Source organism: Pogona vitticeps, chromosome 1 (genome assembly GCF_051106095.1).
Source record: "Pogona vitticeps strain Pit_001003342236 chromosome 1, PviZW2.1, whole genome shotgun sequence".
Taxonomy (NCBI): domain Eukaryota; kingdom Metazoa; phylum Chordata; class Lepidosauria; order Squamata; family Agamidae; genus Pogona; species Pogona vitticeps.
This window is the reverse complement of record NC_135783.1, coordinates 58,363,421-58,384,029: the sequence shown is the minus strand read 5'-3', so window position 1 is coordinate 58,384,029 and position 20,609 is coordinate 58,363,421. Positions and strand designations below refer to the sequence as shown.

Here is a 20,609-nt window from a genome sequence, read left to right as displayed (position 1 = left end):
TTGTGGAATGTGAGAAGAGAGAGGTTTGTCTTTATGAAAGAGAAGAGGGGGAGAGATTTGGCCAGCTTCTCTAGTGAGTGATCAGGTAGACAGCAAAGATGATTACTTAGCATAGTTCTAGTTGTTATTATTTTATCTATTTTATCTAAGTTGTTATTATTTTATCTAAGTACACTTATTTTAATCACAGTAACTGATTGGATATGATAATGCTTTATGCTTATTAATGCTACAACTGTATTCTAATGAAGCTCCTTTATTTTCTTAATAAAAACAAATATAATTCTTCAACAGAGGACTGCACCTAAATCAAGTGGAGATTTGAGAAGGTCACTCACTGCTACTATACAGAGAGGTCCTACCTAGCCAGTCTGTTGTGGTTTCTAAGGAAGTGCATAATCAATGGATGATTGCCTTGTAAGCAGGCAAGAGTATTCTTTTAGGTCAAGCTTTGTCCATAGGGCAAAGGCTATGCACTTGTGGGACTAATGGACCTGGTCTCAGGCATAAAAGAGGTAGTCTTGCACCTACAGTGACTCCTCACCCAAGATCAAATTCTCTTTAGGGCGAAGTGATTCTGATATTGACAGATAATTTGCAGTCTAATTAAGAAGGATTAAAATAAAGTTGAAATATTATGAGACAGTTTTAAAATGTGGTTGAGTTCCAATAGGCTGTACACAAACCAAAGCTTTTCTATCCTCCTTTTTCACTTAAAAAATTCTTCTAAGGTTTGCAGATCTCTTCAAATTAGCTTTGGCAAAATAGATTAAAAAAAAACAAAACTAGCCTCTCTGTGAATGTGTGGAAATGTTCATGAACTAGGAAGGCAATGCTGGATCCAAGCCTACATTTCAAACTATAATTCATCTGGTAATAAAAAACTTAGATTAAAACTTCATGCGGAAAATAGAATTTATTAACACAGAATTTATGTTAATAGTCCATTATGTTGACTACCCATGTTTCCCCAAAAATAAGACAGGGTCTTATATTAATTTTTATTCCAAAAATTATTATTATTACTTATTTTATTTATATCCCGCCTATCTGGTCGTGTCAGGACCACTCTAGGCGGCTAACAACATTAAATACAAAATACATTAGGGCTTATTTTTGGGGGACGATTTATTTTTTTCATGTACAACAATCTACATTTATTCAAATACGGTCATGTCATCTTCTTCTGGTTGCTGCATAATTTTTGGGGTAGGGCTTATATTATGAGCATTCTGAAAAATCATTAGGGCTTATTTTCAGGCTAGGTCTTATTTTCAGGGAAACGGGGTATTTTGTTTTCAAATCTGCCATAGAATACAAAAGAATAAAAACTATTAGCTTCAAACAGATTTTATTTTCTGTTGGATTCTACAAGGGGTCTTCAGAGTCTATTCAAGCACCATTGTAGTAGGATATGACATAGGATATGACATGGAAGGATGCAGTAGGTTGCTAGGAACACGGGACACAGCACCACCATAATGTGTCCACCACCAATCCCATCTCCCTTCAACATCTAACAATGGAATCCATGACATTTCACATATTTTCTGTTCTCTGTTCCCAGCAATGGCTGACATCGAGATGGGCAGAGATGGAAAAAACATAGTACAGTAGGACTGCCATATCCATTGGACTGGTACCCGTGTTTTCACTTATCCACTGCATGAAAATATTAAATTAAAAAAACCCCAAAATATATCTTTCCAAGGTTTATTACCAGAACTGGATACAAAAGGAAATCAGAGACTATTCTATCTATAGTGTTTCTATACCTGTGCTTTTTTTGGCATCTGCGGGGGGGCGGCTTTGAATCAATCCCCCATGGATATCACAGTCCTACTGTACAAAACAATCACATAGTGGCGAAAAAGGGGTGAGCACCTTAAATACTAACAGATTTACTTATGTGTCAGCTTTGGTCAATCAAAATCCACTTCCTCTATCTGCTTAAATATCTATTCTTTGGAAATTGCGTATGGACTTCATTTCAACAGTTTAAGGAGGAGAACATAAGGTATGGACTAGAACTGTTTTCAATGACACCCTGATATTTTTGGCAACATACAGTTCTATTCTTAGTGAAACTAGTAAAAACATACGTTTGACGGTTATTAGACATTGTCTTCTCCCAAGCAGCTTTATTCACATTTTCTTCTGCCTCATATTTCTTTTGATCCTGATAGAAAAATAAAATTTAAAAAAGTGGCCTGACTTTTCCATTTGTTTCCAATATATTCATATTAACTGTATCAAAGATTCCTTTTAACACATTTCACTAGCCTCTCCCTTTTCTTGGCCTCAGTTCTGAGTTACGGCAACCCTTTTCAGGGTTTCCTAAGTATACAGTACTCAGAACTGGTTTACCATTCCTTTCTTCTTGTGCAGTTTGCCCCCAATGTCAATATATGAAATGTTGTAAAATGATTAAGGGTTCTGGGCAGAAAAAGTTGCCCTGAAGATGAAAGTGCATTTAAAAATATGGCTTGGAACAACAGTTCACATTAATTATTTCAAAACAATTGGCCACTCTCCAGCAAGTCTGATAACAAGATAATCATATGATAGCATTGTTCTGGAAATTTTCATTCATGCCTAACAGTTTATTGTGGAAGTAAACTAAGGATTAAATTGAAAATATGTTGTAATGAGTAGAGTTGTTTATGTTATATTATAAATTGCACCTGTAAGTCTTACAGCATACTCTACTGGTGATCATAGTTGTCTACTCTTGCAATGGTCTAGTGTCCTACACCCCTTGATACCATGAAGTCTTATTGATTTAAGGCAGTGGTGTCGAACTGTGGCCCTCCAGATGTTCTTGGACTTCAACTCCCAGAAGCCTTCACCACCCCCTCTGCTGGCCAGGATTTCTGGGAGTTGAAGGCCAAGAACATCTGGAGGGCCGCAGTTCGACACCACTGATTTAAGGGCTTATAGTCATAGACTACTAGTGCTCCAGATTCTGCAACAAATGATAGTCAAGACAATGATGAAAAACATAGTAATGGCAGTTAGCCAAATATGGAACAGCAGACCTCTAGAGGTGCAAGACTTAAAGGAACAATGGAATTTTCTACTTAAAATTGTTTAAACCCTAGAACCTACAGACTCTGGATGAGAGAATGTTTACAGATGGAGAAAGTGAAAACAACCTGAAGAGTTATAAATAGGGGGAGGATTTCTGTGTCATGTATTTTTTTCCCTAAAATCTATGTTTGAGTTTATGGGTGAGTTTGAACATGTTTATGAGTAATCTGGTGAGAAAGGCCTGATTACTCATAAACATGTTTGAACTTGCTTATGGGTTCAAATATAGGTTGCAGAGAAAATGTGAAATGTCATAGAAATCTTCCCCCTAGTTACAAACAAGGCATTTCACTCTTCATAACAAGATGGTTCCACGCTGCATTACACATGGCAGGTGCCAACAACAATTACGTAGCAGAGCAGATGGACAGAGGCAACTCACAAACATCATGGATTTTCCTCCATAGATTTTAACAGAGAAAAGGTGAGCATTTAGAAAATGCATTATATTTTGTGTGAGTCTTCTTAATATGCCTAAAGGCTAAGAAATTTATTTTCTTTTTTATATACTTATTTTTAAGAACTTCAGCAATTTAGAAATGTATTCTCTGTATTTTGCTATAAGCTCCTGCATTTTTAGAATGTAATCTAAAGCATTTTTGTGGTATTTTATTGTACTCTTGCTCTTGTGTGTTGGACTCAAACATGATATAAGTTCTACCTATAACTTAAGTTTTAATACCTGCATCTTTTTACAAGTTGCAAGGAAGGATGTACTTTTAAAGTGTGTGTGCCTACAGTCTTCTTCATAGCTGTAAGACTTTTGTATTTTTACAATAACTCTGACATATTTTGTGCATATAGACCATAGAAGAAATGTAGACAAATAAAAGAATTAGACAAGCAGATGCTGCCTAGAATTATTGCAACAATGAAAAGACTTGTACTTTGACAGGTAGATTTTGATATGATTGTTGGTGATAATTTTGTTTCATTTTGGAGTTAACTGTTTTTGGGATAAATGACAGCTGTGACCAACACAAGCTTCTGATTTTTCCCTGGAGGTCTGCAAAATTCTGTAGAACTCTTATGGACGGTTAAGCATTACTTTAACTAAACTGACACCAAGATTACACAAGCTGGCTCTTTTCCTCCAAGGCACAGTGGAGAACTGAACTCCCAACCTCTGGTTCTGCAGCCAGATACCTAACTTCCTAAGCTATCCAACCAAAAAAAAGTAGCGTACTGTAGCACAAAAGGACAATATTAAATACCTTACATTGGTTGAAATGCAATAGTAAGCTGCAATTAAGAGTAGGCTCCTTGAATTGATGAAACTTACAGATAAGTTGACTTACCAAACCACCCTTGATTCAATGGGTCTACTCTAGTTGCAACTTATTATTGGATTTCAGCCATTAAGTATAAACATATCCTGATCAAAGCAGATATGATCCAGAACTATGTAAAAAAGTTATTATAGGTAAATATTTCAGTGACATTAACTTAATTAGGATCAGTAAGAAATGAGGATTACTAAGGAAAGTGGTTATATAGAATTACATACCTCTTTCATAGCTTTTATGAGGTCTGGCTTTGTTGATGCATCAAGAGGGATATATTTATAACCACAACGTTTTAATGCATTCATAAATACTTCCACCGATGATTGTTCTTCATTGGTTAATTCATCCTTGTAATTATGGATTAATTCAAACAAGTAGAGTGACAACTTGGGCCCATGCTGGAAAAAAAATCAATCAATGGTTTTAGATTGTGAGATAATTCATATATTAAATTTATTTAATATATCCCCTTCAAGGATTGCTGCCTTGTCGTGGCAAAGGGGCTTGAGTAACTCAGAGAAGCTATGGACTATGCCGTGCAGAGACACCCAAGACAGACAGGTCATAGTGCAGAGTTCTGACTAAACGCAATCCACCTGGAGCTGGCACTGGCAAGCCACTCCAGTATCTGTGCTAAGAAAACTCCATGGACAGACACAAAATGCTAAAGGATATGACACTGGAAGATGAGCCCCTAAGGTTGGAAGGCATCCAACTGAGGAAGAGTAGAGGGCAAGTACAAGTGGCTCAAGAGCTAATGAGGTGGTTGGGCCAAAGCTGAAAGGACATTCAGCTGCAGACCTGCCTGGAAGTGAAAGGAAAGTCTGATGCTGCAAAAAACAAACCAAAAAAAAAAAAAAAAAAAAAAAAAACTGCATAGGAACCTGGAATGTAAGATCTATGAACCTCAGGAAGCTGGAGGTGGTCAAACAGGAGATGGCAAGAATAAACATTGACATCCTGGGCGTCAGTGAACTAAAATGGACGGGAATGGGTGAATTAAATTCAGACGATTATCGTATCTACTATTGTGGGCAAGAATCCTGTACAAGAAATGGATTAGCCCTCATAGTCAACAAAAGAGTGGGAAAAGCTGTATTGGATACAATCTCAAAAATGAGAGAATGATTTCAATTTGAATCCAAGGCAGACCTTTCAACATCACAGTAATCCAAATTTATGCACCAACCACCAATGCTGAAGAGGCTGAAATTGACCACTTATATGAAGACTTACAACACCTTCTAGAACTGAAACCAAAGAAAGATGTTCTTATTCTAGGGGACTGGAATGCTAAAGTAGGGAGTCAAGAGATAAAAGGAACAACAGGGAAGTTTGGCCTTGGAGTTAAAAATGAAGCAGGTCAAAGGCTAATAGAGTTCTGTCAAGAGAACAAGCTGGTCATCACAAACGCTCTTTTCCAACAACACAAGAGGTGACTCCACACATGAACATCACCCGATAGGCAATATCGAAATCAGATTGATTATATTCTCTGCAGCCAAAGATGGAGAAGCTCTATATAGTCATAAAAAACAAGACCTGGAGCTGATAGTGGCTCTGATCATCAGCTTCTTATAGCAAAACTCAAGCTTAAACTGAAGAAAGTAGGAAAAACCACTGGGCTAGTCAGGTATAATCTAAACCAAATCCCTTATGAGTACCCAGTGGAAGTGAAGAACCAATTTAAGGAACTAGATTTGGTGGACAGAGTGCCTGAAGAACTATGGATGGAGGCCCGTAACATTCTATAGGAGGAAGCAACAAAAACCATCCCAAAGAAAAGGAAATGCAAGAAAGCAAAGTGGCTGTCCAACGAGGCCTTACAAATATCAGAGAAGGGAAACAAAATGCAAAGGAGATACAGAAGGTTACAGAAAATTGAATGCAGACTTCCAAAGAATAGCAAGGAGAGACAAGAGGGCCTTCTTAAATGAACAGTGCAAAGAAACAGAGGAAAACAGTAGAAAGAGAAAAACCGGAGATGTGTTTAAGAAAATAGGAGCTATTAAAGGAACATTTTGTGCAAAGATGGACATGATAAAAGGACAAGAATGGTAGGGACCTAACAGAAGCAGAAGACATCAAGAAGAGGTGGCAAGAATATATAGAGGAATTATACCAGAAAGATCTGGATGTCCCAGACAACACAGATAGTGTGATTGCTGACCTTGAGCCAGATATCCTGGAGAGTGGTGGGCCTTAGAAAGCATGGCTAACAACAAGGCTGGTGGAGGTGATGGCATTCCAGCTGAACTATTTAAGATCTTAAAAGATGATGCTGTTAAGATGCTACACCTCAATATGCCAGCGAGTTTGGAAAAAACAGCAATGGCCAGATGATTGGAAAAGATCAGTCTACATCCCAATCCCAAAGAAGGGTAGTGCCAAAGAATGCTCCAACTACCATACAATTGGACTCATTTCACATGCTAGCAAGCCAGAGAGTTCGAGAAAAACATCTATTTCTGCTTCAGTGATTACGCAAAAGCCTTTGGCTGTGTGGATCACAGCAAACTATGGCAAATTCTTAAAGAAATGGGAGTGCCTGGTCACCTTATCTATCTCCTGAGAAATTTATATGTGGGACAGGAAGAATCAGTTAGAACTGGATATGGAACAACTGATTGGTTCAAAATTGGGAAAGGAATACGAAAAGGCTGTATATTGTCTCTCTGCTTATTTAAATTATGCAGAATAAATCATGTGAAAGGCTGGACTGGAGGAATCCCAAACCGGAATTAAGATTGCCGGAAGAAATATCAACAACTTCAGATATGTGGATCATACCACTCTGATGGCAGAAAGTGAGGACGAATTAAAGAACCTCTTAATGAGGATGAAAGAGGAGAGAGCAAAAAATGGTCTGAAGCTCAACATCAAAAAAACTATCATCATGGCCACTGGTCCCATCACCTCCTGGCAAATAGAAGGGGAAGATATGGAGGCGGTGACAGATTTTACTTTCTTGGGCTCCATGATCACTGCAGATGGTGACAGCAGCCACGAAATTAAAAGATGCCTGCTCCTTGTGATGAAAGTGATGACAAACTTCAACAGTATCTTAAAAAGCAGAGACATCACCTTGCCAACAAAAGTCCAAATAGTCAAAGCTATGTTTTTTTCTGTAGTGTTGTATGGAAGTGAGAGCTGGACCATAAAGAAGGCTGACCGCTGAACAATTGATGCTTTTGAACTGTGGTACTGGAGGAGACTCTTGAGAGTTCCCTGGACTGCAAAGAGATCAAACCTATCAATTCTAAAGGAAATCAACCCTGAGTGCTCACTGGAAGGACAGATCCTGAAGCTGAGGCTTCAATACTTTGGCCATCTCATGAGAAGAGAAGACTCCGTGGAAAAGACCCTGAGGTTGGGAAAGAGTGAAGGCAAGAAGAGAAGGGTATGACAGATGATATGCCGGCTGGACAGTGTCATCGAAGCTACCAACATGAATTTGACGAAACTCTAGGAGGCAGTGGAAGACAGGAGGGCCTGGCGTGCTCTGGTCCATGGGGTCACGAAGAGTTGGACACATCTTAATGACTAAACAATAACTGGAGACCTAGTTGCTTTTATTTATCAATTGCCACTTCCAAATTGGGAAATTTCCTGAAATTAAGAAATTGATTAGCAGTAATCTGGCTCTGACAATGAAACCAGTTCTTTTGCACAGGTGGAGTCACACAGCAAGATTTTGACCACTAAAACAGAGTGGTGAAAAAAGGAAACTTCTCTCACATACGGTTTTACATTTTAATAGTGAACTAAAATTCACTAGGAATAGATTATCCAGAAGCTTTTAGTAGTAATAAACGTATTCCACATTCAGTAGTTAAGAGGTGCTGCAGTGCTTACTTGCAGAGTTGGATTTAGACAGTCTCGCAAAATGTCCTGGTGGTTAATTTCAGCTAAGATCTCCAAAGCTTTCTTTCTTTCCTGCAAGGAGCGTACCGGGGACACAGCATACACAAGCAATCTTCCAAGCTGCACTCGAAATGTATCTTTACAGGATAAAATAATTCTCTTCCATTGTTGTCTTGAGGTGCTTATTTTGCTTGTACCCTAAACACGCAGGACAATATGTTCTGTTATTGGATTCTCTTACTTTCCCAATGTGAGAAATTCAGCCTCTAGTGTATTTTGTACATGACATACCAATACAATTCAATTGCCTTGATGAAATTAGATATTCCTACATTTTTAAATATAAAATATGCATGACACACATTTAGGAAGACAGAGGCCATAAGCTTTAAAGTGCTTTCAGATAGTTTGTGAACAGCAGCAGCAGTAACAGCAACAGCAGTGAAGAATATGATTGGTTTGAAAGGGTTTGGGATGTCTGAATCCTACATAACTGAATACATAACATTCTGGAAGTAGTTAATTAGACTGTGGTTGTTATGTGATGTCAAATCAGAATCGACTTATAGTGGCCCTATAAGGCTTTCAAGGTAAGTGAGATATTTAGGGTGTGGTTTTACCAGTTCCACACTGCCAGTAACTTCCATGGCTGAATGGGGATTCGAACTCAAGTCTCCTGAGTTCTATCTGTCACTCTACTCTCTACACCACACTGGGTAGCCCAGTTAATTAGACAGACCTACTTAATAACAGTGTGGAACTTTTAATTCAAACTGTTCCCCCAAACAGGGAATTTTGCACCAAAGAGAGGAGTGTACTTTTGACTATCAATACCGCTTTCTGTAACCCATTACTGGTTGGTTAGTTAGTTAGGCATCCTTTAGTCTTGAAAGACTATGGCAACGTGCTCTGTATGGAAGACTTGAAACAGCGTCTAGTGTGGCTGAGGAGGCCGATTCGAGAGTGACAATTCCTTCTGCACTGAAGACAAATCCAATTTGTCCCCTGCCCAGCTCCCTGATTTTGCTGCTTTTGTGACTTCCTCTTTGCCTTGGCCTGCTGGACAAGGGTCTCTTCAAAATGGGAGAGGCCGTGATGCAACACCTGCCTCCAGGCTGAACGCTCAGATGTCATGGTTTCCCATCTGTAGAGGTGCATTCCTAAGGCCTTCAGATCCCACTTGCAGATGTCCTTGTATTGCAGCTGTGGCCTCCCTCTGGGGCGATTTCCCTGCACTAATTCTCCATACAGGAGATATATGGAATCCGACCACCAGCCATTCTCACAACGTGCCCAAGCCAGCGTAGATGTTGCTGTTTCAGTAACATATACCAAAAATCCGTCGGAGGCAACGCATATGGAACGTGTTAGCTTCCTCTCCTGCCATGCACAAAGGGTCCAGGACTCACTGCAGTACAGGAATATACTCCGGACACAGGCTCTATAGACCTGGATCTTGGTATTTGTCGTCAGCTTCTTATTGAACCATACTCTCTTTGTGAGTCTAAAGAACATGGTGGCTGCTTTGCCAATGCATTTATCCAGCTTGACATCTAGAGAGGGTGCGTCAATCTAGAGAGATTAAATAGCTTTCTGTCTGATCTTGTCCAGAGATAGACACCTTCTGTTGCAGTTTCAAAGGACTGCTTCAGCATGACAGAAAAGAAGATCCCAAAAAGGGTTGGTGCGAGGACACAGCCCTGTTTCATGCCGTTTCGGATGTCAAAGGGATCTGATGTTGAGCCATCAAAAACTACAGTGCCTTTCATTCCCTCATGGAAGGACCTGATGATGTTAAGGAGTCGAGGTGGACATCCAAACTTTGGAAGTATTTTAAAAAGGCCATCCCTGCTAACCAAATCAAAGGCCTTTGTGAGATCTATGAAGGCCACAAAGAGTGGCTGTCGTTGTTCCCTACATTTCTCCTGCAACTGTCTGAGGGAGAATACCATGTCAGTGGTGGATCTATTAGCTCGAAATCCACACTGTGATTCTGGATAGACTCTGTCTGCAAGCACCTGGAGCCTCTGCAGCACAACATGGGCAAGCAGCTTCCCTACAACGCTAAGAAGAGAGATGCCACGGTACTTATTGCATTCACCCCTGTCTCCTTTGTTCTTGTACAATGTGACGATGTTTGCATCCTTCATGTCCTGGTAGGCTCTTGAATAGGGACCATATTTGGCAGAGTAGCAGTCCACCATATGAACTTTCTTTATATCAAATTCGGAGAAGTTTGGACAAGCACTTTTAAATTTCTAATACTTGTAAAAATGTTCTCTACTCACCCTGAACTTATTTGCTCCATTTTTATGATACATAGCCAATTCTCTGGTGATTTTTCAATTGTTTACTATTGCTTCAAAAAAAAGAAAAATGATTTGCCCTACAAGCTTTTCTTTATTTGAAGCTTATCTATCCTATTACATAAGATTTTTTTCATAGAGTGTGGGTGCACATTGGTTGCCCTGTTTGATGACCTGTTGAGGGAGGCCGACAGGGGCAAAATGTCTCTGTTGGTCCTCCTTGATATCTCAGCCACCTTTCATATTGCCAACCATGGTATCCTCCTGGGCAGGCTCTCCGAGTTGGGAATTGGTGGTCTGGCGCTCACCTGGCTCCGATCCTTAGTGAAGGACTGTCCTCAGAGTACAGCTTGGGGAGAGTATATCGGCTCCGTGGAGCCTCAACTGTGGGGTCCCGCAGGCCTTGATTATCTCCCCAATACTGTTTAATATGTACATGAGGTGAGGGTGTGGGGTTTCATGTCATCAGTATGCTGATGACACCCAGCTCTACATCTCCTTTCCCCCAACAACAGTGGATGCCATTTCCTCCCTTCAGTTCTGTCTGGAGGCTGTACTGCAGTGGATGCAGGAAAATGGTCTGAGGTCCTGAGTGTGGGCGACCCCTCCACTGATGGTTTGGGAAACTCCCTTTCTTTTATGGGGTGTGTGACTCTCACCACAAAGACTGAGGTTCACAGCTTGGGAGCCTATCTGGATCCAGCGCTCACCATGGAAACCCAGGTAGCATCAGTGGTCTGCACCGCCTACTTCCATCTTTGGTGGATTGCCCAGCTGCATTCCTATCTTGATGTTGGGGCGCTCACCACTCTGGACCATGCACTTGTAGTCTCAAGATTAGACTACTGTAATGAGCTCTACTTGGGGCTACCTCTGCGTGCATACGCAGGCACAAAGAGGCTGTGCGGGGGGGAGTGCATGTGGGGGGGAGGTCTGTCTCCGCGGCCTGCTCCAGCTCAGGCCATGGACCGGCACTGGGCCGCGTATCGGGGGTTGGGGACCTCTGCTATATACCATCTTGATTGCTGACATTGGTGCTGTCAACATTCAGGCTGCCTTTTGTTATGTAAAGCATGGCATTCCTTTTTCCTGCTAGCAATGCAAGCATGATAGTGCAAGGCAACATAAAACTACTTCCAGGAGCTTTGAATCATAGATACAGACACAGTATCTCACATTCACAAACTAGAAACTGAGTACAGTGGTGCCTCGCTTAACGATGTTAATTGGTTCCAAAAAAACCATCGCTATGGGAAAACATCGTTAAGCGAAACATGTTTTCCCATAGAGATGCATTAAAAACCGGTTAATCCAATAGGCATGGATTGCTGTCCTTAAGCAAAAAAACCCATAGGAAACATCGTTAAGCGATACAATGTTTCCTCCATTGGAATGCACTGAAGCCTATTTAATGCATTTCAATGGTTTTGCGATGTCCATTTTTGCAAATTTAAGTGTGTCTTAAAAGGTTCAAAACTGTTTTAAATGCTTGGAATCGTTAGTGCACCTTCTAAAACGGGTGCAAACTTAATTTGGCTTTGATCTGACTTTTTGTTAATTTTTGCTGATTTTTCCCCCCACCAACTTTTGACAGCTGTCAAAATTTGACAGCTCCATGCTTTCCTATGGGGAAGAAAAAAATTCACAAAAAAATTAACGAAGACTCAGAACGAAGCCAAACTAAGTTTGCACAGGCTTTGCAAGGTGCTCTAACGAATCCAAGCATTTAAAACAGTTTCTGAGTCTTCGTTAATTTATTGTGAATTTCTTTCTCCCCCATAGGAAACAATGGAGCTGTCAAAAGTTGGGCTCCATTGTTTCCTATGGGGGAGGAAAAAATTCACAAAAAATTAACAAAAAGTCAGCAACTGTTTTAAATGCTTGGGTTCGTTAGAGCACCTTCTGAATCGTGTGCAAACTTAGTTTGGCTTTGTTCTGAGTCTTCGTTAGTTTTGTGTGAATTCTTTTCTCCCCCATAGGAAACAATGGAGCCCAACTTTTGACAGCTGTCAAAAGTCGGTTTCAATGCTTTCCTATGGGGGAGAAAAAAATTCAGCAAAAATTAACGAAAAGTCAGATCAAAGCCAAATTAAGTTTGCACACATTTTAGTAGGTGCACTAACGATTCCAAGCATTTAAAACATTTTTGAACATTTTAAGACACTTTTAAAATTGAAAAAAATGGACATCGTTAAGCGAAACAGTTGACCTAAAATGCATTTGCTATGTGAAGCATGGTCCTGAAATCGCTAAGCAAAAATTGCCCATAGGAAACATCGTTAAATGATGCATAGAATTCTTTTTAAAAAACCATCGTTAAGCGAAAACATCGCCAAACGAGGCAATCGTTAAGCGAGGCACCACTGTATTTATAATCAAAAACAGCATCTGAAAAATAATAAAAGAGATTAACATTAATATCTGTATTTCCAGAGTATGCAAGCAAACTGGAGATAGGAGAGACAATGAACTATGGGAAAGAGTGAGAAGTATGGTTTCTTACAGCTGACAATGCCATTCCTTCAGTCATTATTTTAAACATTTCTTTCATGAAAATATTTCTGTGGTTTGGCATCTCTTGTTGGTCCTCCTTTTCAGGCTCTTCCATTTGTGAAACTGAAAGTTTGCTTTCAACTGGGCCCTCCATCATATCAAGGAAATTTTCAGAAAGCTCTGTAATTTAAGAAAAGAATTATTACCTGATCAGACCAATCCATCTGAGCGCCATTTTCATCCCTCTCTGACCCAAGTCAACCAAGCATTATATTATCACTATCTATCTATCTATCTATCTATCTATCTATCTATCTATCTATCTATCTATCTATCTATCTATCTATCTATCTATCTATCTATCTATCTATCTATCTATCTATCTATCTATCTATCTATCTATCTATCTATCTATCTATCTACATACATTCACATCCCTTGCAACAGATCTAATAAAGATTTGATTACATTATACAAGATCTACATCAAGATACTTCACGCCTTCATAGACTCATAGAAGTATGTAACGATGGCTTTTCAGACAGGCTTTTCTGAAGATTACATCATGATAATACAGTGGTAATTTTTCAGCACTCATTTCTGCTTCCCCATCCTGCCTTTTAAATTAGTGGTATTTATGTTTATGTTGTTTTATTTTATTTGTGATTGTATATTGTAATTTTGATTTCTGTATAACCACTATGTTGTATATTTTTAAAGTGCTATTGTTTTACTGTGTTGTAAGCCACCCATGCTAACTGAATAACTTGAAAAACCAAACACATACACACTAAGTTAAAAAAAAGGCATTGTGTTCAATTTTAAACCTATCCCAAATTGCTAAAAAGACTTTCCTATTTATATGCTATTGTGTAAATATTTCAATTCTTTTTAAAGGTATAGGTGAAATACATTTTAATTAAACATGAAAAATTGTGAATATCCTCTTGAAAAAATAGTGCCAGTGGGAAATATAATTCTGAAGGTGTATATGGCAATACAATTGGAAGTGTTTGTATAATTTCACTTAGTGCACCAGCTATGACTTTTTGAGTTGATCTGACTTAGCAATAGTCATGCATGCCTCAGTCGCATCATGCCTTGACTACTGCAATACGTTCTACATGGGGCTACCCTTGAACAGAGTCTCAGACCTTAAAATGCCAGCATGTGTACAATATTGTGATCACCTGATCCCAATAATACTACTCCTTTTTTAAATTACATTTGTTTTGATTATAAGCAGAAGACACACAAAACTACCCTACTATTTCTTCATTCATGTAGGAAGCAATCCATTGCAGCTCTCAGAGAAGTGATACGGAAAGACCTGCACTGGTTACGAATTGCTTACTGCGCCCAATTCAAGGTGCTGGTTTTCATCTTTAAAGTCTTAGGTGGTTTGAGGTCTGGCTATCTAAGAGACCCCTTGTCTTGTCATGAGCATGTCTGAATATTAAGATCATCAGCAGAAGACCTCTTAAAAATACTAACAATGCTGGACACCTGGCTTAATAAGCATATAGGAGAGAGCTATTAGACTATACAGTACAATGCAGTCCCTTCCAAACTGCAATCTGATTCCCCTTGATAGACTAAGAAAGGAGTAAAACCACAACTTTTTATGATATACAGTCTGCCCTGCTTTGTCATTTTTAATCTGCAGTGGTGCCTTGACTTACGACCAATTCGAGTCACGACCAGCTTGGGAAACAAAATTTTTCCTTTGACCTGCGACTGGAGCTTTGAGTTATGATCAGAAAAAAGGCAGGGAAAAAGGCAGAGAATTCAAACTGCTAACCATTGGTGGCAAAGAGGCCGCTTCTTTGTAGCTCTTTCACCCCAGCCGTTAGAGAGTATGTATTTGGAGGAGGCTTTGGACTGCCTGGTAAGGTGCTGCTTTCTGCTTTTTAAATACTGCCTGTTCTGGGTGGATTTTGCAGCGTGGTTTTGGGCTGGGGGTTATGCTTCTGTGCTGTGACGGGTCTTGTAGTCTTTGTTGTTTGTTTGTTTTTCGCATTTCTGATCGGTCTTGCAGGGTTTGTTTCCTTTTTAGGGTTTTTTTTTCCTTTGGCCGGAATGGATTAATTGTGTTTCCGATGGGCCTTGCAGTGGTTTTTTTTTGGGGGGGGTGATTTTTTTTTTTTTTTGGCCGGAATGGATTAATCATGTTTCAATGCATTCTTATGGGAAATGGTACTTTGACTTACAACCATTTCGAGTTACGACCACCTTCTGGAATGGATTAAGTTCGTAAGTTGAGGTACCACTGTATATCTTTTGATAATTTGAACAGTTTTTAATTAATGTCCTTACATTAATTTTTATGGTGGGGCTAGTTTATATGATTTCAATTTTATTTTTAAGCTACATGTGGTTTTATCTGTTTTTATCCTTCTAAATGTTTGTAACCTGTGATCTGCACTATTTTTTAGTGGAGGTGTATAAATGGAATGAGTGAATGAATGAATGAATGAATAAGTTTATTAAGTTCAGTCACCTGATACATCACTGTATGTACTTTTCTTTTTTTTAAAAAAAAGAAGAAAAATAGAATTAAGATAATATGCATCTCTGAAAATTGTTATACTATTCTGTTATTTCTGAAATGACAAATTCTCAGTGATCTGAAGAAAAAACCAACATAGATAAAAAGGAGGAGAATTATTTGCAATACTAAACAGATATCACATAAAAGATAAGCAAATAAAGCACAACCATTCCTCAGTTTAAAAACATCCTGTCATGTAGGAAGGGGGAGAATGCAAGAAATGAATAGGACAGCCTTCTCTGGTCTTGTGACTTCTTCCATGCTGCACTGGCTTGGAATGATGTGGTTTATAGTTCAATCCCTCTAGAGCCCAAGAGACTGAGGAGATTGGAATGAGTCCCAGAAATACTCTACATGTTTCCCAGGAGTTTATAAGAGAAAAAAACACTGGCTCAAAGAAGATGTGATACTTAACACATGAGTATCACTTAAAACAACCAGCCATGCAAATCCTTCCTCTTTTTTTACAGTGTGTAGGAAAATGTCCCCACTCCTGAAGTCACACTCTGTTCTGTATCCCCTCACCCTCTATCACTGTGTCCTGTTCCAAGTGACAGGGGAGAGGAGCTGCAAGTTCACTTTGAGCCACACCAGAAAATCCACGGATACTGCCACAAAGAGATAGTTTACACTTCCCCTTTCTCCCTGATACAAACAAGAGGCCTTCGCCACTGTACCACAACTCTCTCCACTCCTAAAAATAAATAAATTCTAAGTTGCTTCCTCCCACAAAACCTAGGATGTCATGTCGGACAGTACACTGAGAGAGAAAAATTCATGGAAATTAAGCAAAGCTGCCTTGTCTGAGCCATGCAGAGCTAGCCAAGATAGAAGAAAGATAGTAATATTTTAAAAATTTGGAGAAAATCTAATACAGACTGAACTAAAACAATTAAATTAATACAACTTTCAGCGTGTTAATTTTATTTATTTATTTATTTATTATTTGACTTCTACCCCACCCCTCTAGACAAAGTCTACTCTGGGCGGCTTACAAACGGTTATAAAATATCATAAAATATAATCATATAAAATCATCATTACAACTATCAAGATATATCATAAAACAATCACATGATTAAATCAATAAACAATAAAAGTTATTCTTTCTGTTGTTGGCTTAACATATAATTACCAATTTGACTAATGTTTAATATACAGATTTTTAATCCCAGTTATACAATATTACAATGCTGAGCACTCTCAATTATAGGTAAATTATTTAATTTTGGCTCCTTACATTAAGACCAGATCTCTCATGTTTAAAACCTATACGTGAATCCAGTCTGTCTACAATCAAAAGATTACCATATAGAGCAGAGAAACTGAAAAATGGAAACATCCTCTTCAGCTCAGCAAAGGCAATAGTTTACAAAGATTTACTCAACATGATATTCAATATACCTGTTAGAAAATAAGCCAAATTATAAGAATATTTTTCAAGAACTATTATTACCTTGATAAATGAATCTATTGGTTGCCAGAACAGCAATTCTCTGTAATCTTTGTATAAGCTCTGCTTCAGTCGCACGAACAGGATTATCTTGACTCAGTCTTCGTTTTGCCATAAAACTGAGTTCATCACTTGTAATTGTACTCATTCTTGTTAGCAATGTGTCCGACTGAGCAAGAGAAAATTTTCTAGAAGCTTTAAAAATGAAGAAATGTAAATAAGACAGCTACTGATAAGCATCTCTAAATATTAAGCTTTATGCTAATATTGCAGACAACTGAGAGTTAATTCTCATTTACCTACAAAATTACTGTGATTACAACAGAAAATATTTTCAATTTATTTTAAGATGAACACTATGTTAAGAGTTTGATTTAGTCAGGTTAATTGTCAAAAAGGGTTTAACAAATCTAACTGGTTAACATGTGTACACTGCTCTAAATCTAATTTTGCAAAAACATTTCACAAGAAATGTTTTGTCACAATGATTTGGTAGGCATAGCTACCAATACTGCACCTGCTCCTGTAGGAAATGAACAAAAAGTAGATCCAAGAGGGGATAAGAGGGCCGATTCCAAGTTTAACAGACTGAAGGAAGGAAATATCTGAAGTTGATCATAGGAATGTAAATGTTGTCTTGGCAGAAGAGAAATAATGGAGTCTTTCATTGCAACTGATCCTTTGTTTCAAAGCAAGTAACAAAAAGTATGTTTTGAGTAATAAGTCAACTAACATAGGTACAGTACATAGATAGCATCTTGTTACAAAGCCAGGTTACAAAATGATTTGTAATATGAAGAAAATAAAGAAAATCATGCAAATAGCTGAACTGGCTCTATGGATACGAAAAGGTCAGTACTGTATGTGATAAGGCCATCTACTACTTCAGGCCAAATGAAGTCAAATGTGTCTAAAGCTACCTTTCCTTCAGTTGTGCTTTGTTATGGTGCCCCCCTTATAAATGTATCTGGATGAAGGGGTATATGAGTTCTGCCCTGATCTTGTTACCTGGCATAGTAAATCACACTAGGGGTAGGTCAACTAAAACAATGAGGATTTGTTGATTCAGCTTCCTCGTATGTTCCATTGATTCTCCAAGTTCTTGGACAAAAGCCTTTCAAAGCCGTAGTTCATGAAATTCTTTAGCTTTCAGGAATTTAACATTAGTTCCTGCAAAGCAAGATTGTCACTTGCAATTTTGACACAGCTCCATGTAATAATGGAGTTAAAGATGTGCAAAATTGTACATATAACCCTTCATATTGATAACTAGCAGGACAATCATTACTACTCTATAAGAAGAACCCATCATATTCAAAATAATCAGCTCCCACTAGAAAAGGAGGATGCATTAAATGCAGAAGGAACTCAAAGACGGAAACATTCTTTTTTTTTTTAAGTAAGCATTGCTGGCCAGGTGGGATTAATTTTTTAAGAATGTAAGAAGTATGCATATCTATGGTGTTACAAAGAGTTATGACTTTACACAAAGCTACTTTTTATTTGAAACTATTAAGAGATATGTTAAATAAGACCAGGAGTCCATCTGGTTTAATATCACATTCACATGGTGGCTAAGCATATACTGTACCTATAGGAAGGTTTTAGAAGGCCACAGGTACAACTGCACCATTCATTTTACATTCTGGAGTGCTATGAATAAATAAAGCATGATCTTCTTTTGTGCTGAAACCGGTTCATGAATACCATTTCTTTGGCTATTCTACCAAGAAAACTGTGCTTAACACTGGATCTATGTAAATGATCCCAACTCTTCCCCCCCCCTCACTTTTGAGTCAGAGGCTACTTTGGCGTCAAATAAATTCTCAAAACTTCAAACAATATTCTGAACATAAATTTTCCATGGGAGTTAAGAACCACATGTTTTCAGTTGTCCCACCCACTTTGTGGAGGGGTGCACATGTTAAAAACTGGTTGCTGTGACCTGAAACAGTCATACGGAGAAGAAGCTGAGATTTTTAGAATTGCTAATTCTTTCTATACCCTGTCATGCATCTGTGGTAGTGTGCTTTGTGAAAACAGATAAAAGAATTATTGGTTCTTAGCTGTAAAAGCAGATGAGGAGTTATTGGTTCTCAGTTTTGCATATTAGTAATAGGTAGTACAGTAACAGCCGCCTAAAGTGGTCGCAAGACCAGATAGGCGGGATATAAATAGAATAAATAAATAAATTTAAACAATAGTAATGGATAGGTGTTTTCTAGATGTTTGTAAAAATAGTTCTCTGTCCTAACACAAATAGTCTTTCCAACCCTCATAGCCTCGAGATGTGTTAGATCCTGTTAAATATCACCTGCATTGTGAGTTCTCTGACTTGTTTAGGGCAAATAAGTACATTGGGAAGGGAAATTTATAAACAATATAAATAGCACGTCAGAAGGAGCAAAGGGCAAATGTGGAGCCTTATAATTCCTACTATATTAGGACAATTTAATTAATAAATTAATACTGCAATGCCAGCAGGTAAATTTTTTCTATTTTAATATTCACAACAAATTAATTTTCAAATTTCTAATAATTAACACTAATGAATCCATTTTCAAACCTAATGTTCCAAGCTATGCACAGATGTGGACATGCATATCTCTCTCTCTCTCTCTTGCTTCCAATAGAAGGACTTGGAGAACTAACGTTGCAAAGGGCACAAATGAATATAAGAATATATACAGATTTTTCAAAATAAACTGCACAGGATGGCCAACAGAGACAGTAAGGTGGATAGACTGCTGGTGAGATCTGGGTTTAAACTCCCATCAAGGCAAAGTGTCTAAAAATTACATAGAAATATGTACAAAAAGCAAGGGAACAAATTTCATTATAAATGGTGCTCAAGTCTAGTTAGAGATAATCATGTTTGATTTCATTACTTACCAGCAATGCTTTTGCGTTTTTGAAATATTGCCTGGTGATGTGTGACAGGTAAATTGAATGAACTGCTCAATTCTTCAGAGTCTTGATTTCCTGCAGTTTTTATAAACTCAACAGCTGCTTGCAGGACTCTGAACTGCAAAGCAATTGCCATATCTGAAAGCAGAGATCAAATGAACTAGCATGCATCCCTTCAAACTATTCAGCAGATGAAGCAATTCAAAGAAAATTACTCCTCAACATATCTACACAAAGCAACCTGAAGCTTACTTTTTGTTATTTCATTCTTGCTGTTCTGAAGATGTCCCAATAATACCATAAGATCTTCAATAATGCGAAAATACTGGGGACCTGAAGAACTGCAGGCATGGATGGTCACTGCTACAAGTAACTGCTGTATATCACACACAAGTAGCCTATAGTCATCTGAGAGGATGCTGCAAAGAAAGCGGAATCAGTCATGGAAATTTCATATTTTTCTGAAAGCATTAGCCAAATATTCAACATCAACCGACCCAACTTATCACATTCCCATTAGTTGTTTGCCAACACCTAAACTTTCCCTTTCCATCTTAAAATCTGTCTGTGTGATAAAAACTTCATATATTCTAGAAGGAATTCATAGAAACATAGTCCATCTGTGCATTGCATAGCGACTAGTATCCCGAACAAGTTTT

The 20,609-nt window shown here is 38.3% G+C and overlaps 1 protein-coding gene across 7 annotated transcripts in view; it reads right to left on the bottom strand.

Annotated features, from left to right (window-relative positions):
* Positions 1 to 20,609, bottom strand: part of LYST (lysosomal trafficking regulator) — a 139,693-nt gene that overhangs the window by 44,125 nt on the left and 74,959 nt on the right. For 5 of the 7 annotated variants that reach the window (XM_078383132.1, XM_078383135.1, XM_078383134.1 and 2 more), the window contains exons 27-34: positions 20,203 to 20,369; positions 19,936 to 20,088; positions 17,561 to 17,722; positions 17,047 to 17,238; positions 13,050 to 13,219; positions 8,232 to 8,438; positions 4,598 to 4,774; positions 2,103 to 2,179 (exon numbers count right to left, since the gene is read on the bottom strand). In XM_078383132.1, the coding sequence (XP_078239258.1) occupies positions 2,103 to 2,179; positions 4,598 to 4,774; positions 8,232 to 8,438; positions 13,050 to 13,219; positions 17,047 to 17,238; positions 17,561 to 17,722; positions 19,936 to 20,088; positions 20,203 to 20,369 (1,305 nt within the window). The remainder of the gene's footprint in view (positions 1 to 2,102; positions 2,180 to 4,597; positions 4,775 to 8,231; positions 8,439 to 13,049; positions 13,220 to 17,046; positions 17,239 to 17,560; positions 17,723 to 19,935; positions 20,089 to 20,202; positions 20,370 to 20,609) is intronic. The other 2 variants (XM_020787105.3, XM_078383137.1) reach the window with 1 other exon arrangement.